A 14,951-nucleotide genomic window follows, 5' to 3' on the forward strand; every position below is an offset into this window, starting at 1 on the left:
GAGGAGGAAGGGAGGAGGAGGGAGAGAGAGGGAAAGGGAAGGGAGGGAGAGGGGTAGGAGGGAGGGGAAGAGAGGGAGAGGAGAAGGGAAGTAGAGAGGGGAAGGGAAGGGAAGGAGAGAGAGAGGGGGAGGCAGAGGAAGAGGGAGAGAAGCAGAGAGAAGGGGGGGGGGGGAAGGGAGGGAGGGTAAATACATGTATGTATTTATCATCTTTTTCTATGCGTTTTATTAATGCTTATGTCTGTATTTACGTACGCATGTATGTGTGTATGCATGTGTGTATGTAAGGCTAGTTGGCTGGTTGGATGAATGAATGAATGAATGAAAAATTGAATGAATGAATGAATGAAAAATTGAATGAATGAATGAATGAAAAATTGAATGAATGAATGAATGAAAAATTGAATGAATGAATGAATGAAAAATTGAATGATTGAATGAATGAAAAATTGAATGAATGAATGAATGAAAAATTGAATGAATGAATGAATGAAAAATTGAATGAATGAATGAATGAAAAATTGAATGGATGGATGGGTGGATGAAGATAGATGGATGAATAAATGAATGGATGGATGGATGGGCGGATAAAGGGATAAATGAATAAATAGATGGGTGAATGAATGGATGAATAGATAGATGGATGAATGAATGGATGAAAAGATAGATGGAAGAATGAATGAAGGAATAGATAGATGAATTGATAAATGAATGGAAGGATAAATAGACGGATTAATAGATGGATAAATAGATAGATAGCTAGATGGATAAATAGATAGACAGATGAATGAGTGAATAGATAAATGGATAAACGAATGAATACCTACATACATGAACGCACGAGAGGGCTATCCATGTACCAATTCTCTCTCTACAAACATATTCATCATATTCACTGTTGCAACATACTTTACATGATACGTCAGTGTAAGAGATGGATTCACAAACATGTAAAATTCATGCACAAAGACAGGCATGAGGCACGTGTGTGTGTGTGTGCGTGTGTGTGTGTGTTTATGTTCATTTGCGGGAATCCGTAAATATGTACATAAATACATACATATGTGCTGTATATGATGAATGGACAATACAAATGTACATATTAATCTATGGATATCCACAAAATAGTTACAGACACACATACATACATACATACACAGACACACACACACACATACATACACACATCACCCCTCACACACACACACACACACACACTAACCCCCCTATCCCCTTACCCGCCCTCACCCCACTTACCAACCTCCAAAACAAATAACCCAAGATACCTCCCACCAGCACCTCCCACCCCCACCCACCCCACCACCCGCCGCCATCACACTCAAAATGACCGCCACGACGCTACGTCCCATCCCCAGCTCTCCCTCACTCTTGTCCCCTTCTCGGTCGCCCTTCAGAGGTAACACGAGTCACGGTGGCGGAACATACCCAGAGGCGTGCCAGGGTAACGCATTGGCACTCATTGGCACTCACTGGCACTCACTGGCACTCACTCGCGCGCCTCCGTCCGAATTCACCGTATTGGCTAAAGGGATCTCGGTGCGGTTTGGTGTGTGTCGAAAGAGAGAGGGAGGGAGAGAGAGAGGGAGAGGGAGAGGGGGGGGAGGGAGAAGGGGAGGGAGAGAGAGGGAGAAGGGGGGAGGGAGGGAGGGAGGGAGGGAGGAGAGAGGGAGAGAGGGAGGGAGGGAGAGAGGGAGGGGGAGGAAGAGAGAGAGAGGGAGGGAGGGAGAGGGGGAGAGGGAGGGAGGGGGAGAGGAGGGAGGAGGGAGGGAGGGATGAGGGAGGGAGAGAGAGAGAGAGAGAGAGAGAGAGGGAGGGAGGGAGAGGGAGAGGGAGGGAAGGAGGGAGGGAGAGAGATACGGGAGAGAGAGAGAGAGGGAGAGAAAGAGAGCGAGAGAGGAAAAGGGGGGAGGAGAGGAGAGATAAAGTGAAAGAAATGAAATAAACAATAAATATATAAATAAAAAAAATCACCAAATAAACAAAAAAGCTAAAATAAGTAAATAGACATAGAAAAAAATATAAACAAATAAATCTAGTCCAAAATTCATAGCAATAGACAACACAAAACTCATACCAGGACGTGATAAGAATAATAAAAAAAAAAAATAATAATAATAAATAAATAAATAAATAAATAAATAAATAAATAAATAAATAAATAGAATTAAAAACTCATAAACAAAGAAATGCTGACAGAAATGAATGTAAATTGCCGCAGCACAAAACACTTTGTCAGGAATGATACAAAAAAAAAGGAAATAATAAAAAAAAGTTAAACGATCGTAACCATCTATGGAAATACTTCTGAACTAACCACATACCTCATGAAGAAAGAGACACTTAGGCATAGCCGCATGGGACACAAACACGCATAGCCACATGACAAACAAACACGCATAGCCACATGACAGACAAACACACATAGCCACACAGCACACGAACACACATGACAGACAAACACCATAGCCACATAGGACACAAACAAGCATAGCCACATGACAAACAAACACACATAGCCACATGACAAACAAACACGCATAGCCACACAGCACACAAGCACGCATAGCCACATGACAAACAAACACGCATAACCACATGACAAACAAACACGCATAGCTACATAGCACACAAACACACATAGCCACATGACAAACAAACACGCTTAGCTACACAGCACACAAACACACATAGCCACATGACAAACAAACACACATAGCCACATAGGACACAAACACGCATAGCCACACAGCACACAAACACACATAGCCACATGACAAACAAACACGCATAGCCACATAGGACACAAACACGCATAGCCACATAGGACACAAACACGCATAGCCACATGACAAACAACCACACATAGCCACATGACAAACAAACACGCATACCCACACAGCACACAAACACACATAGCCACGCAGCACACAAACAAGCATCGCCACACAGCACACAAACATGCATACCCACACAGAACACAAACACACATAGCCACATGACAGACAAACACCATAGCCACATAGGACACAAACACACACAGCCACATGACAAACAAACACGCATAGCCACAAACCACACAAACACGCATAGCCACACAGCACACGAACACGCATAACAATACAGCCGACCACATATCACAATGCTACCCCCCTCCCCCCTCCCCCTCCCCCTCCCCCTCCTCCCCTCCCTTTCCCCCTCCCCTTTCCCCCTCCCCTACACAGACACAAACACATAATGGCACTCCCTGGCACCGCAGCCTTGCATGGCATCCCGGCAAGTTACTATACACCTCACACAAAGGTTCCTATTGAAGCCGAGCTGGATAAACAAAGAGGATTTATGAGTGATTTATACGCACACACACTCAAACATACACATACGTGCATATATACATACATACACATACGCGTGCACACACATATTTACAGAAAGAGAAATCTAGAGAAAGAGATAGAGAGAGAGAGAGAGAGAGAGAGAGAGAGAGAGAGAGAGAGAGAGAGAGAGAGAGAGAGAGAGAGAGAGAGAGAGAGAGAGAGAGAGAGAGAGAGAGAGAGAGAGAGAGAGAGAGAGAGAGAGAGAGAGAGAGAGAGAGAGAGAGAGAGAGAGAGGAGAGAAGAGGAGAGGAGATATAGAGATAGAGATAGAAAGAGCGATAGATAGATAGATAGATAGAGAATGAAAGAGAAAGAGAGATGCACATGCTCTAAAAAAGAAGAAGGGAAATGCGACGAAAAACAACAACAAGTAGAAGCAAAAAAAAAAAAAAAAAAAAAAAAAACAATGGCAGGTAGAGACACATACCTTCCCCCCATCCCCCCATCCCTCCCCCAGATTACCCCCTCACCCCCCACCCCCCTTTCGAAAACCCTAGTCTCTAATCACCCTTGTTTTTCAACAGATTATTCTAGAATGGCGCTGATAGGTAGCCAACACACGGGGCTATCCTTTTGCTCACTGGACAATGTGGACAAAGTTTTTTTTTTCTTTTTTCTTTTTTTTGGGGGGTGGGGGGGTGGGGGTGAGGGGAGAGGAAGGGAGGGGAGAGGGGATTGGTTGGGAAGGAGAGAGGGGATAGGAGGGGAGGGGAGAGGGGAGAGAAAGGGAGGGGAGAGGGGATAGGAAGGGAGGGAGAGGGATAAGGAAGGGAGAGAGGGGATAGGAGAGGAAGGGGAAGAGCTGAGAGGATGGGGAAAGGAGAGGAAGGGGAGAGGAGGGAAAGAGAGAGGGGATAAGAGGGGAGGGGGGAGCTGAGAGGATGGGGATAAGAGAGGGAAGGGGAGAGGAGGGGACAGGAGAGAAAAGGAAAGGGGAAAGAAGGGAAGGGAAGGAAAAAAGGAGGGTAAGAAGAGGGAGAAGTAATGGAAGGGAGAAAGGGGGAGAAGAAGGGAGATGAGGAATTAATGAAGGCAAGGGAAGGAAGAGAAAACAATGGAAGGTAAAGAAAGAAGAAGGGAGGGAAGGAGAGAGATGGAGAGGGAAGGAAAGAGGAAGAAAGAGAGAAAAGGAGAGTAAGACAGGGAGTGGGGGAGTGGGAAGTGGGGGAGGGGGAGTAAGAGCAAGGAGCTGCTACACACAGATACCAGACAAAATCCCCACTAACGAAGTGATACTTGGCGGGGAGGGGGAATGGTGGGGGGGCACAGCAAGAAGGGGGGAATGGTGGGGGGCAGCAACAGGAAGGGAGAGGGAGGGAGGGGGAATGGTGGGGGGAGGGGCAGCAACAGAAAGGGAGAGGGGGGGGGAGCACAGCAACAGAAGGGAAGGGGGGGAGGGAGGGAAGGAGAAGAGGGAAAACATGGACAGTGTACGATGAAAGGAGAGAAGGATAATGAAGAGACTAATGAAAATCCTCAGTAACAAATAGTGAGAGAGAGACAGAGTGTGTTTGGGAGGGTGGGGGGGAGGGGATGGATGGTGCAAATTGGAAGGGGGAAGGGAGGGAAGGATGGGGAGGGGGAGAGAAACACTTACACAGAGATACCAAACCAAATCCCTGGTAACGATGTATTGCTTCGGCAGAGGGAGGGAGAGGGAGGGAGGGAGGGAGGGAGGGCAGGAGGACAAAGAGAGAAGGAGAGAGGGAAGGAGGACAGAGAGGGAGGGAAGTTACAAAGGGAGGGGAGGGAGGGAGGGAGGGCAGGAGGGAGGAAGGGAAGGGAAGAAGGAAGAAGGGAAGGAGGGAGGGAGTGAGGGAAGGAGGAAAGAAGGGAGGAAGGAAGGAGGGAGGAGGGAGGGAGAGAGGGAAGGAAGGAAGGGAGGGCAGGAGGAGGGAGGAGAGAGGGAAGGAGGAAGGAAGGAAGGAAGAAAGGAGGAAGGGAGGAGAGAGGGAAGGAAGGAGGGATTGAAGGAGGGAGGGAGGGAGGGAGAGAGAGAAGGAAGGAGGGAGGGAAGGAAAGAGGGAGGGAGGGAAGAAGAGAGGGAGGGAGGGAGGGCAGAGGGAAGGTACCACAAAAATACCAAGACGATTCCCTCCAACCAACGATGGAATACCACGCGAGACGAAATACCACAAGACGAATCAATAAAACCCTAAAAAATAAAGAAACTTTTTTCTTTATTTTCTTTCCTTCCCTCCTCTCTCTCCCCTCTTTCTTCCTCTCTCTCTCTTCCCTTTTTATCCCACTCTTTTTTCTATCTCCTCTTTCCTTTCCTCTCCCTCTCTCCTCCTCTAAAAAATAAAGAAACTGATAAATAGATACACGTATAAATGAATTAATGAGAATAACAAATAAATGAAAGAATAATGAGATGAGAAAGAGGAGGAGAGAGGGAGGGGAAGGAAAGAGGGGAGGGAGAGGAGAGCAAAGAGGAGATAGAAAGAGTGGGGTAAAAAGGGAAGAGAGAGAGAGAGGAAGAAATAGGAGAAAAGAGAGGGAGGGAAAGAGAGTGAGGTAAATAGGGGAAAATAGAGGGAGAAAATTGGGGAATAAAGAGAGAGGGGGAAGAGAAAGAGAAGAGAATGAGGTAAATAAGGAGAAAGTAAGGGGAAAGGGGTGGGGGAAGAAAGAGGGAGAGAGAGAGAGAGAGAGTGAGGAAGGGGAAAATTGGAAGAGGAAGAAAGGGAAGAAGGAAAGAAAGAGGGAGAGTGAGTAAAGGGAATAAAGAGGAGAGAGAGGGAAGAGAAAGAGGGAGAGTGAGGTAAATAAGGAGAAAATTGGAAGAGGAAGAAAGGGGAGAGAGGGAAGAGAAAGAGGGAGAGTGAGGTAAAGAGGGAGAGTGAGGTAAAAAAAAAGGAAAAGAGGGGGAGGAGAGTGAGGGAAGAGAAAGAGGGAGAGTGAGGTAAAAAAGGGGAAAAGAGGAGGAGGAGAGTGAGGGAAGGAAGGGGAGAGTGAGGTAAAAAAGAGGAAAAGAGGGAGGAGGAGAGGGAAGAGAAAGAGGGAGAGTGAGGTAAAAAAGGGAAAAGAGGAGGAGGAGAGTGAGGGGAAGGAAGGGGAGAGTGAGGTAAAAAAGAGGAAAAGAGGGGGAGGAGAGTGAGGGGAAGGAAGGGGAGAGTGAGGTAAAAAAAAGGGGGAAAAGAGGGGGAGGAGAGTGAGGGGAAGGAAGGGGAGAGGAGAGTGCCATCGCGTGCCAGAAGTGTCACTCTACGTGTTTATTGTCCGCCATTAAACCAAATTACGGAATAAAAGTAGGTAAACCTTCTCCCCTTATCGTCCCCCCCTCCCCCCCCTCCTCCTCTTCTTATTCGTCTGCCCTCCCCCCCCCTCCCTCCTCTTCTTATTCGCCTGCTCCCCCTACTCCTCGTCCTCCCCTCTTGGCTACTTTTCTCTTTCTTATCGTCTCCTCTTCTATTCTCTACTCTTCTTTTCTGCCTGCCTCTTCCTACTTTCTCATTTCTCTTCTTCTCTTTTCTTCTTTCCCTTACACTCCTCTTTCTCTTATCCACCCTTCTTCCCCCCTCTTCTCCTATCTCCTCCTCTCCTTCTCCTCCTTCTAACCCTTCCTCTCATCCTATCTACCTTTCCCCTTTTGTCTCCTCTCTTCTTTCCCTCCCCTCTCCTCCCTCCTTCCCCTCTGCTCTCCTCCTCTCCCCCTCTTCCCCCTTTCTCTTCGCTATTAAGGACTCCGAAAGCATGATAATTGAAGAGAAATTGCAGTTTCTTCGCTTCATTTGTGTGAAGGTAAACAGGGAGAGGGAGGGAGGGAGAGAGAGAGAGAGAGGGAGAGAGAGAGAGAGAGAGAGAGAGAGAGAGAGAGAGAGAGAGAGAGAGAGAGAGAGAGAGAGAGAGAGAGAGAGTAAACAGACAGACATACAGATAGAGAGACAATAGAGAGAGACAGAAAGAGAGAGAGAGACAGAGAAGAGAGAGAAGAGAGAGACAGAAAGAGAGAGAGAGAGAGAGAGAGAGAGAGAGAGAGAGAGAGAGAGAGAGAGAGAGAGAGAGAGAGAGAAATAGAGAAAGATAGAGAGAGGGGGGAGGGAGAGTGAGAGAGAGACAGAGAGAAAGAGAGAGCAGACAGACACCCAGGCACAAAAATACAAAAAAAGAAAGAAGGAAAAGAGAAAGAAATAAAAAATTAAAGAAACCAAGACACAAAGAAAGAAATAGAGAGAAAAAAAAGTTATCAAGTGTGAAAATAAGTATGTTGTGGATGAGACCAATTTATTCCCAGATGTCCTGCAGGGTTAATGACGGGGGAGGGGAGTGGGGGAGGGAGGAGGAGAGTGGGGGAGGGAGAGAGGGTGGGGAGAAAAGGGAAGGGAAAGAGAGGGAAGGAGAGGGAAGGGGAGAGAAAGGGAGAGAGGAGAAGAGAAAGAACAGGAGAGAGAGAGAGAAAGAACGGGAGAGAGAGAGGAAGAGAGGGGAGGGAAAGAGAAGAGAAGAGAAAGAATGGGAGAGAGAAGGGAAGAGGGAAGGGAGAGAGAGGGAGAAAGACGGAAAGGCAGAGAGAGGAAGAGAGGAAGGAGAAGAGAGAAGAGAAGAGAGAGAGGGAATAGAGGGAAAGGAGAGACAGAGGGGAGAGAAGTGTGGAAAGGGGAGAAGGTCTAGGAAAGGAAAGGGAGGGGAAGGAGAGGGGAATAGAGGCTAAAGGCGCCATCATTTGAAAGAGAAAGAGGAGTAGGGGGGTTGGAGGGATAGGGAAGGGAGGGAAGTTGGGGAGGGGAGGGGAAGGAAGGAGGTGTTATCACTCACAGAAGGAGGAGGGGAGGGAAGGAGGGGGTTGTAATCAGTCTAATATGAGGAGAATGATCGTATTTCTCATTAAATTGAAGGAGGTGAGGAAGGAGGGAGAAGGAGAGAGGGAAGGAGGGGAGGAGGGAGGGAGGAAGGAGGGGAGAAGGAGAGAGGGAAGGAGGGGAGGGGAGAAGGAGAGAGGGGGAAGGAGGAGGGGGATGGAGGGAGAAGGAGAGAGGGGGAAGGAGGGGAGGAGGGAGGGGGAAGGAGGAGAGGAGGGAGGCGGAAGGAGGGAGAAGGAGAGAGAGGGAAGGAGGGAGGAGGGAGGAGGAGGAGGAAGGAGAAGGGAAGGAGGAGGGAGGAGGAGGGAGGGGGAAGGAGGAAGGGAGGAGGAGGGAGGAAGGAGGGAGGGGGAAGGAGGGACGAGGAGGGAGGAGGAGGAGGGACGGAGGAGGGAGGAGGAGGGAGGAAGGAGGGAGGAGGAGGAAGGAGGAAGGGAGGAGGAGGAAGGGGGAAGGAGGGAGGAGGAGGGAGGATTTAAGAAGGAGGAGGAGATTATAATGATGATGAATGATATGGAGGGTAACAATAATGATAATAAAGAAGAGAATATGAATAAAGATAATAATGATAAAAGACAGAAGAAGTGGAAGAAAACGAAAAAGACAACTAGGATGATGAAAAGAGGTAGAAGAGGAGGAGGAAAAGGTAGAATCATGTAAGAGGAAATAGGAAGAAAGAAGAGGATAAGAAAGGAGGAGGAGGAGGAAGAGACAGTCACCCTCCCCCCCACCCCATCCTACGCAGCCTCCCCACCCCACCCTCTAAGCCCCCCACTCCCCACCCCATCCCCATCCCACCCTCCACTCCCCTACCCCCCACCCTCCACGCCCCCACCCTCCAAGCCCTCCTCACGCCCCCACCCCACCCCATCCCCACCCCACCCTCCATCCCCGCCCCCCACCCCCACCCTCCACCCCACCCCACGCCCCCACCCCACCCACCAACCCCTCCCCCACCCCCACCCCACCCCACCCCACCCCGCGGTTTAATGTCTAGCTCAGCGAGGGTCGGCGATTGCAAAGACGAGGTGTGATTATTGCAAGATGAAAGAACACGGTGCAGATTGCAGCCGTTGCGGGGGGGGGGGGAGGCGCCCTAATGCAACGGCTGCGTGGGCGTTCTTCTGAGGGGGGACATTAGGGCGCATTCTGGGGGAGAACATTTTTGTTTTTTTGTTTTTTATTCTATTTCTTTTTTTTTCTACTTTTTTTGAGATTGACATTGTGCATTTTTTATTTTTATCTATTTATTTTATTTATTTTTATTTTTTTGTTATTATTATTATTTTTTTATTATTATTTTTTTTTTTTGAGAACATTGTGAAGGACATAAAATCATAAAATCAATGATAACAAAACATTGTGATCAGATATTTATATTCTTATTAGATATTCATATTGTTATTAATTTAGGAGAATATTTTGCTGAATATCTCTTAAAGAACATGATAACAAACCATTAGATATTTATATTGTTGTTATTGTTAGGAGAACATCTCGCTGAACATTTCTTAAAGAACATTTGGAGAACATTCCCGCAAAAAAATATCAAGTATAAATAAAAAGACAACAACAAAATCAAGAAAGAAAAGAAGGAAAAGAAAAAAAAATCAATAAATAAAAACAAAAGACAACAAAAAAAAAATCAAGAAAGAAAAAGAAAGGAAGAGAAAAACAAATACAAAAGACAAAAAAACAAACAAACAAGAAATGAAAAGAAAGGAAAGTCAAAAATAAATAAATACAAAAGACAACAACAAAATCAAGAAAGAAAAATAAAATAAAAAATAGACCAAGACATAAAAACAAAAGACAATAACAAAAATAAGACCGAACATCAAGAGACAAATTCGTCAGAGAAATATACGATTTGGCAACTGTTTGGCGGATGTTGCCAGTAATGTATTTTTGATTGTAGTTTTATGAGGCTAAATCTCTTCCCGATTTTTGGTCATTATGATGTATGTGATATGTGGTCCCTGGGCGTCGCGTGCGGCCATGTTGGTTTATGGGTATGTTTGCGTTTGCAGAATAATCGCGTGTTGTTTTTTTCTTTGGTATTTTGGTGTTGTTTGTGTGTGTTTGTGTATGTTTGTGTGTTTGTATGTTTGTGTGTGTTTGTATGTTTGTGTATGTTTGTGTATGTGTGTGTGTTTGTTTGTTTGTGTATGTTTTTGTGTGTTTGTTTGTCTGTGTATGTTTGTGTGTGTGTGTGTTTGTTTGTTTTGTGTGTGTGGGTGTTTATGTGTATGTGTGTGTACGCATGTGTGTGTGTTTGTTAGTTTGAGTGTGCGTGTGTTTCTTTGTGTATGTGTGTGTTTTTACTTGTTTGTTTGTATGTATGTTTGTTTGTTTGAGCGTGTGTGTGTATATGTATGTGTGTATGTGTATGTGTGTTTGTGCGTTGTATATGTGTATGTATGTGTTGTATGTGAATCAAGTTATTAAACCTCTATTTCTTTAATCCACCATTCACTCTTTCTCTCATCTTTATTCACCCACACATCCTTCCCATTCACCAAGAGGCAGAGTGGGCCAGCGCAGTTTAGGAAGCAGAGTGGGCCAGCGCAGTTTAGGAAGCAGAGTGGGCCAGCGCAGTTTAGGAAGCAGAGTGGGCCAGCGCAGTTTAGGAAGCAGAGTGGGCCAGCGCAGTTTAGGAAGCAGAGTGGGCCAGCGCAGTTTAGGAAGCAGAGTGGGCCAGCGCAGTTTAGGAAGCAGAGTGGGCCAGCGCAGTTTAGGAAGCAGAGTGGGCCAGCGCAGTTTAGGAAGCAGAGTGGGCCAGCGCAGTTTAGGAAGCAGAGTGGGCCAGCGCAGTTTAGGGGAAGCAGAGTGGGCCAGCGGCAGTTTAGAAGCAGAGTGGGCCAGCGCAGTTTAGAAGCAGAGAGCAGCGGTGCTTAGAAGCGGGAGTGGGCCAGCGCAGTTTAGGGGAAGCAGAGTGGGCCAGCGCAGCAGGTTGCTGAAAAATAGAAGCAGAGTGGGCCAGCGCAGTTTAGAAGAGCAGAGTGGGCCAGCGCAGTTTAGGAAGCAGAGTGGGCCAGCGCAGTTTAGAAGCAGAGTGGTGAACATCAGCGCAGTTTAGAAGCAGGGAGTGGGCCAGCGCAGTTTAGGAAGCAGAGTGGGCCAGCGCAGTTTAGGAAGCAGAGTGGGCCAGCGCAGTTTAGGAAGCAGAGTGGGCCAGCGCAGTTTAGGAAGCAGAGTGGGCCAGCGCAGTTTAGGAAGCAGAGTGGGCCAGCGCAGTTTAGGAAGCAGAGTGGGCCAGCGCAGTTTAGGAAGCAGAGTGGGCCAGCGCAGTTTAGGAAGCAGAGTGGGCCAGCGCAGTTTAGGAAGCAGAGTGGGCCAGCGCAGTTTAGGAAGCAGAGTGGGCCAGCGCAGTTTAGGAAGCAGAGTGGGCCAGCGCAGTTTAGGAAGCAGAGTGGGCCAGTGCAGTTTAGGAAGCAGAGTGGGCCAGCGCAGTTTAGGAAGCAGAGTGGGCCAGCGCAGTTTAGGAAGCAGACTGGGCTAATGCAAACACCGCTGTTCCAAGCTCATTATGTGCAAAAAACACATTAAACTTCAGAATTTAAATCTTGAACTTTTTTTACTAAATTTCCCCCAGAATAAATAGCAAACTTTTATTCTCTCGGTTTTCTTCTTCTTAATCTTTCTTCTTCTTTTCTTTTCTTTTCCTTTTCTTATTTATTATATCTATCTTTGTCCTTTCTTTTATTTTCTATATTTTTTTCTTGTTTATTATATATTTTTTATTCATCTATTTGGTGTCTTTGTCATTTCTTTTCTTTTTCTTTTTCTTTTTCTTGTTTATTATATTTTTTATTCATCTATTTGGTGTCTTTGTCATTTCTTTTCTTTTCTTTTTCTTTTTCTTGTTTATTATATTTCTTTTATTCATCTATTTGGTGTCTTTGTTATTTCTTTTCTTTTCTTTATTTTTTCTTGTTTATTATACATTTTCTTCTTTACCTATTTAGTATCTTTGTTAATGTCATTGTTATTGTATTTGTCTTTATTGATGTGTTTATCATCGTTATCATTTTGAACGCAAATACACGTACATGTAAGTATGCATGTATGTATGTTTGTGTAATGAGCGTATGTATGTGTGTATGTACAACGTCCGTACACATGTTTATGCGTCTATGTAAGTAAGTAAATATCAATATGTATTTATTTATGTATGTACACACGCGTCTTCGTGTATGTGTGTGTGTGTGTAGACGTGTATGTACCTATACTACTACCTCCATCCCCCCCCCTTCCCTTCTCCTCCCTATCCACCTGCCCTCCTACTACCTCCCCCTCCCTCCCTTCCCATCTGCCCACTTCTCTTACCCACTTCCACCCACCCACCCACCCACCCACCCACCCACCCACCCCTCCTCTCCCCCTCCCCACCCACTCACCCACTCTCCTCTCCTGATTCCTACCCACCTACCCCCCCTTCCTATACCCCCCACCCCTCCTTCTTCCTCTCCCCACCCACCCCTCCACTCCCTCTATCTCTCCCCATCTACCCCACCCCCCATCCTCGTCTCCCTCTCCCCTCCCCTCCTCCTCCCCCGCCCTTTAACTCCTCAAGGGTGCAGTAGAAGTGACAGAGGTGTTGTAGTTGTGGTTGTTATAACCCTATCAACAGACCGAGAGGATGGGGGAGGGGGGAGGGGGTGGGGTTGGGGGGGGGGGGGGGGGGTGTTAAATGATGGGGGAGGGTAGAGGGGGAGGAGGGAGAGGTTATAAGGCGAATTGGTGGTGGTGGTGGGGGGAGGGAAGGAGAACGGGTTGTGGGGTAGGATAAGGAAGGGATGGGGGGGCAGTAGGGGGAGAGAGGGAGGGTAATGGGGGCTAAATAGTAGGGGGTGATGAGGGAGTGATGAGGGGGAGAGGGCAGGGCAGGGAGGGGGGGGGGAAGGGACAAGGAAAGAGGAAGTGTTGGAGTGTGGGGGAAGGAGGGAGGCGGGGGGTCAATTAATACGACAGCTGATGACACTAATGAACAGTTTTAGGGTTATTACAGGCACATCTGGTAATAGATCCGTGAATGTGTGAAGAGGAGAGGTGTTAGAGAGAGAGAGAGAGAGAGAGAGAGAGAGAGAGAGAGTCAGAGACAGAGAGAGAGAGAGAGAGACAGAGAGAGAGAGAGAGAGAGAGAGAAAGGAAGAAAGAGAGAGAATAAGAAAGAAAGAGAGAGAGAGAGAGAGAGAGAATTTGTTTGTTAGTCACTTTGTTTATGTGTATATGTGTGTTAGTGAATGCGCATTCGCTGTCATGAATCTGATTCTTTATACAAATAGGCACAAACATATCGCTCTACTGTATATGCCTATACATCAACATACACACAAACAAACAAACAAACAAGTACACCCTACTCCACAAAATCTCTCAAAAAGAGAAAAAAAATAAACCTTTTTAAAAGTCACCCGATATATCGCTTTCAAAAAAAAAAAAAAAAAAAAAAAACTATTTAACATCATCAGTAGCTAGCAGTACCTTCCCCCTCCCCCCCTCCCCCTCCCCCTCCCCTCCCCTCCTCCCCTCCCCCTGCCCCTCCTCCCCTCCCCCCCTCATTTTTTTCACGATTAATTAACACTTGCAACAAAAGCTCGACAAAGGAGTCGGAAAAAAAGTCAATTGCATCGAGAAATCAGACCAAATATTTTCAGTAAAGCTTATTGATTTGGCTTTTTTTATATATATAATTTATTTATTTATTTATTTATTTATTTATTTATTTATTTATTTATTTATTTATTTATTTATTTATTTATTTATTTATTTATTTATTTATTTATTTATTTATTTATTTATTTATTTATTTATTTATTTATTTATTTATTTATTTATTTATTTATTTATTTATTTATTTATTTATCTATCTATCTATCTATCTATCTATCTATCTATCTATCTATCTATTTATTTATTTATCTATTATTTATCTATTATTTATCTATTATTTATCTATTTATTTATCTATCTATCTATCTATCTATCTATCTATCTATCTATCTATCTTTCTATCTATCTATCTATCTATCTATTTATATATATAAAACAACCACAGTAAGAAGTTAAAATCATTGTTACGTTTCGAATTCTTCACGAGTCCCTCTTCAGAGGACGAAGAGAGAAGGAAAAGCAGGAAGATGAAACGACAAAAGGAAGAAGAAAAAGAAGAAAATCAATTACGTGAAGAAGCAGGAATAACATAAGAAGAAGAAGAAGAGCAACAATAACAACCACAACAAAAACAGCAAAATCAACAACAATAACAATAACAACAACAAAAAACAACAATAACAATAACAAAAACAACAACAATAACAACCAAATAAAAAATAACAACAAAAACAACAAGAATAACAACCAAATCAACAACAATAACAACAAAACAAAATCAACACCACAATAACAACAAAATCAACAACAATAACAACAACAAAATGAACAGCAACCACAACAACAACAACAAAACAACCGACCCACCCAGGTCGCGGCGCCCCCCCCCCTCCCTGTCAGAGCCCAGGGTACACGCCAAACAGGACCTCACACGGAAAAAAAAAAAAAATGCAATCACTTTCACGATCATGTAACATCGTTTTCCCTTCACCCCTCCCCCTCCCTCCCTCCCTCCCTCCCTCCTACCTCCCTCCCTATCTACCCTACCCTACCTACCCTCCCTACCTACCTACCTACCCTACCTCCCTCCCTACTTCCCTCCCTACCTCCTCCCTCCCTACCTCCCTCCCTCCCTACC

General features: G+C 45.5%; 1 protein-coding gene across 1 annotated transcript; it reads left to right on the forward strand.

The window, feature by feature from the left end:
* The first annotated feature begins 1,344 nt into the window (after positions 1–1,344).
* Positions 1,345–11,095, forward strand: LOC138859242 (uncharacterized). Its single transcript, XM_070113457.1, has 3 exons — positions 1,345–1,462; positions 3,920–3,993; positions 10,721–11,095. Exons 1-3 carry the CDS (start codon positions 1,345–1,347, stop codon positions 11,093–11,095), a joined length of 567 nt encoding a protein of 188 aa, XP_069969558.1.
* Positions 11,096–14,951: the final 3,856 nt, after the last annotated feature.

The sequence above is a fragment of the Penaeus vannamei genome, chromosome 34 (assembly GCF_042767895.1).
Source record: "Penaeus vannamei isolate JL-2024 chromosome 34, ASM4276789v1, whole genome shotgun sequence".
Taxonomy (NCBI): domain Eukaryota; kingdom Metazoa; phylum Arthropoda; class Malacostraca; order Decapoda; family Penaeidae; genus Penaeus; species Penaeus vannamei.

What these genes read in the sequence shown, in the direction of transcription:
- LOC138859242 (XM_070113457.1), top strand. Translation starts at nt 1,345, where the DNA reads ATGACCGCCACGACGCTACGTCCCATCCCCAGCTCTCCCTCACTCTTG. An exon ending in ATACCCAGAGGCGTGCCAGG is followed by an intron (nt 1,463 to 3,919) that starts GTAACGCATTGG and finishes GTTTTTCAACAG; the next exon opens with ATTATTCTAGAATGGCGCTG. An exon ending in CACTGGACAATGTGGACAAA is followed by an intron (nt 3,994 to 10,720) that starts GTTTTTTTTTTC and finishes CCATTCACCAAG; the next exon opens with AGGCAGAGTGGGCCAGCGCA.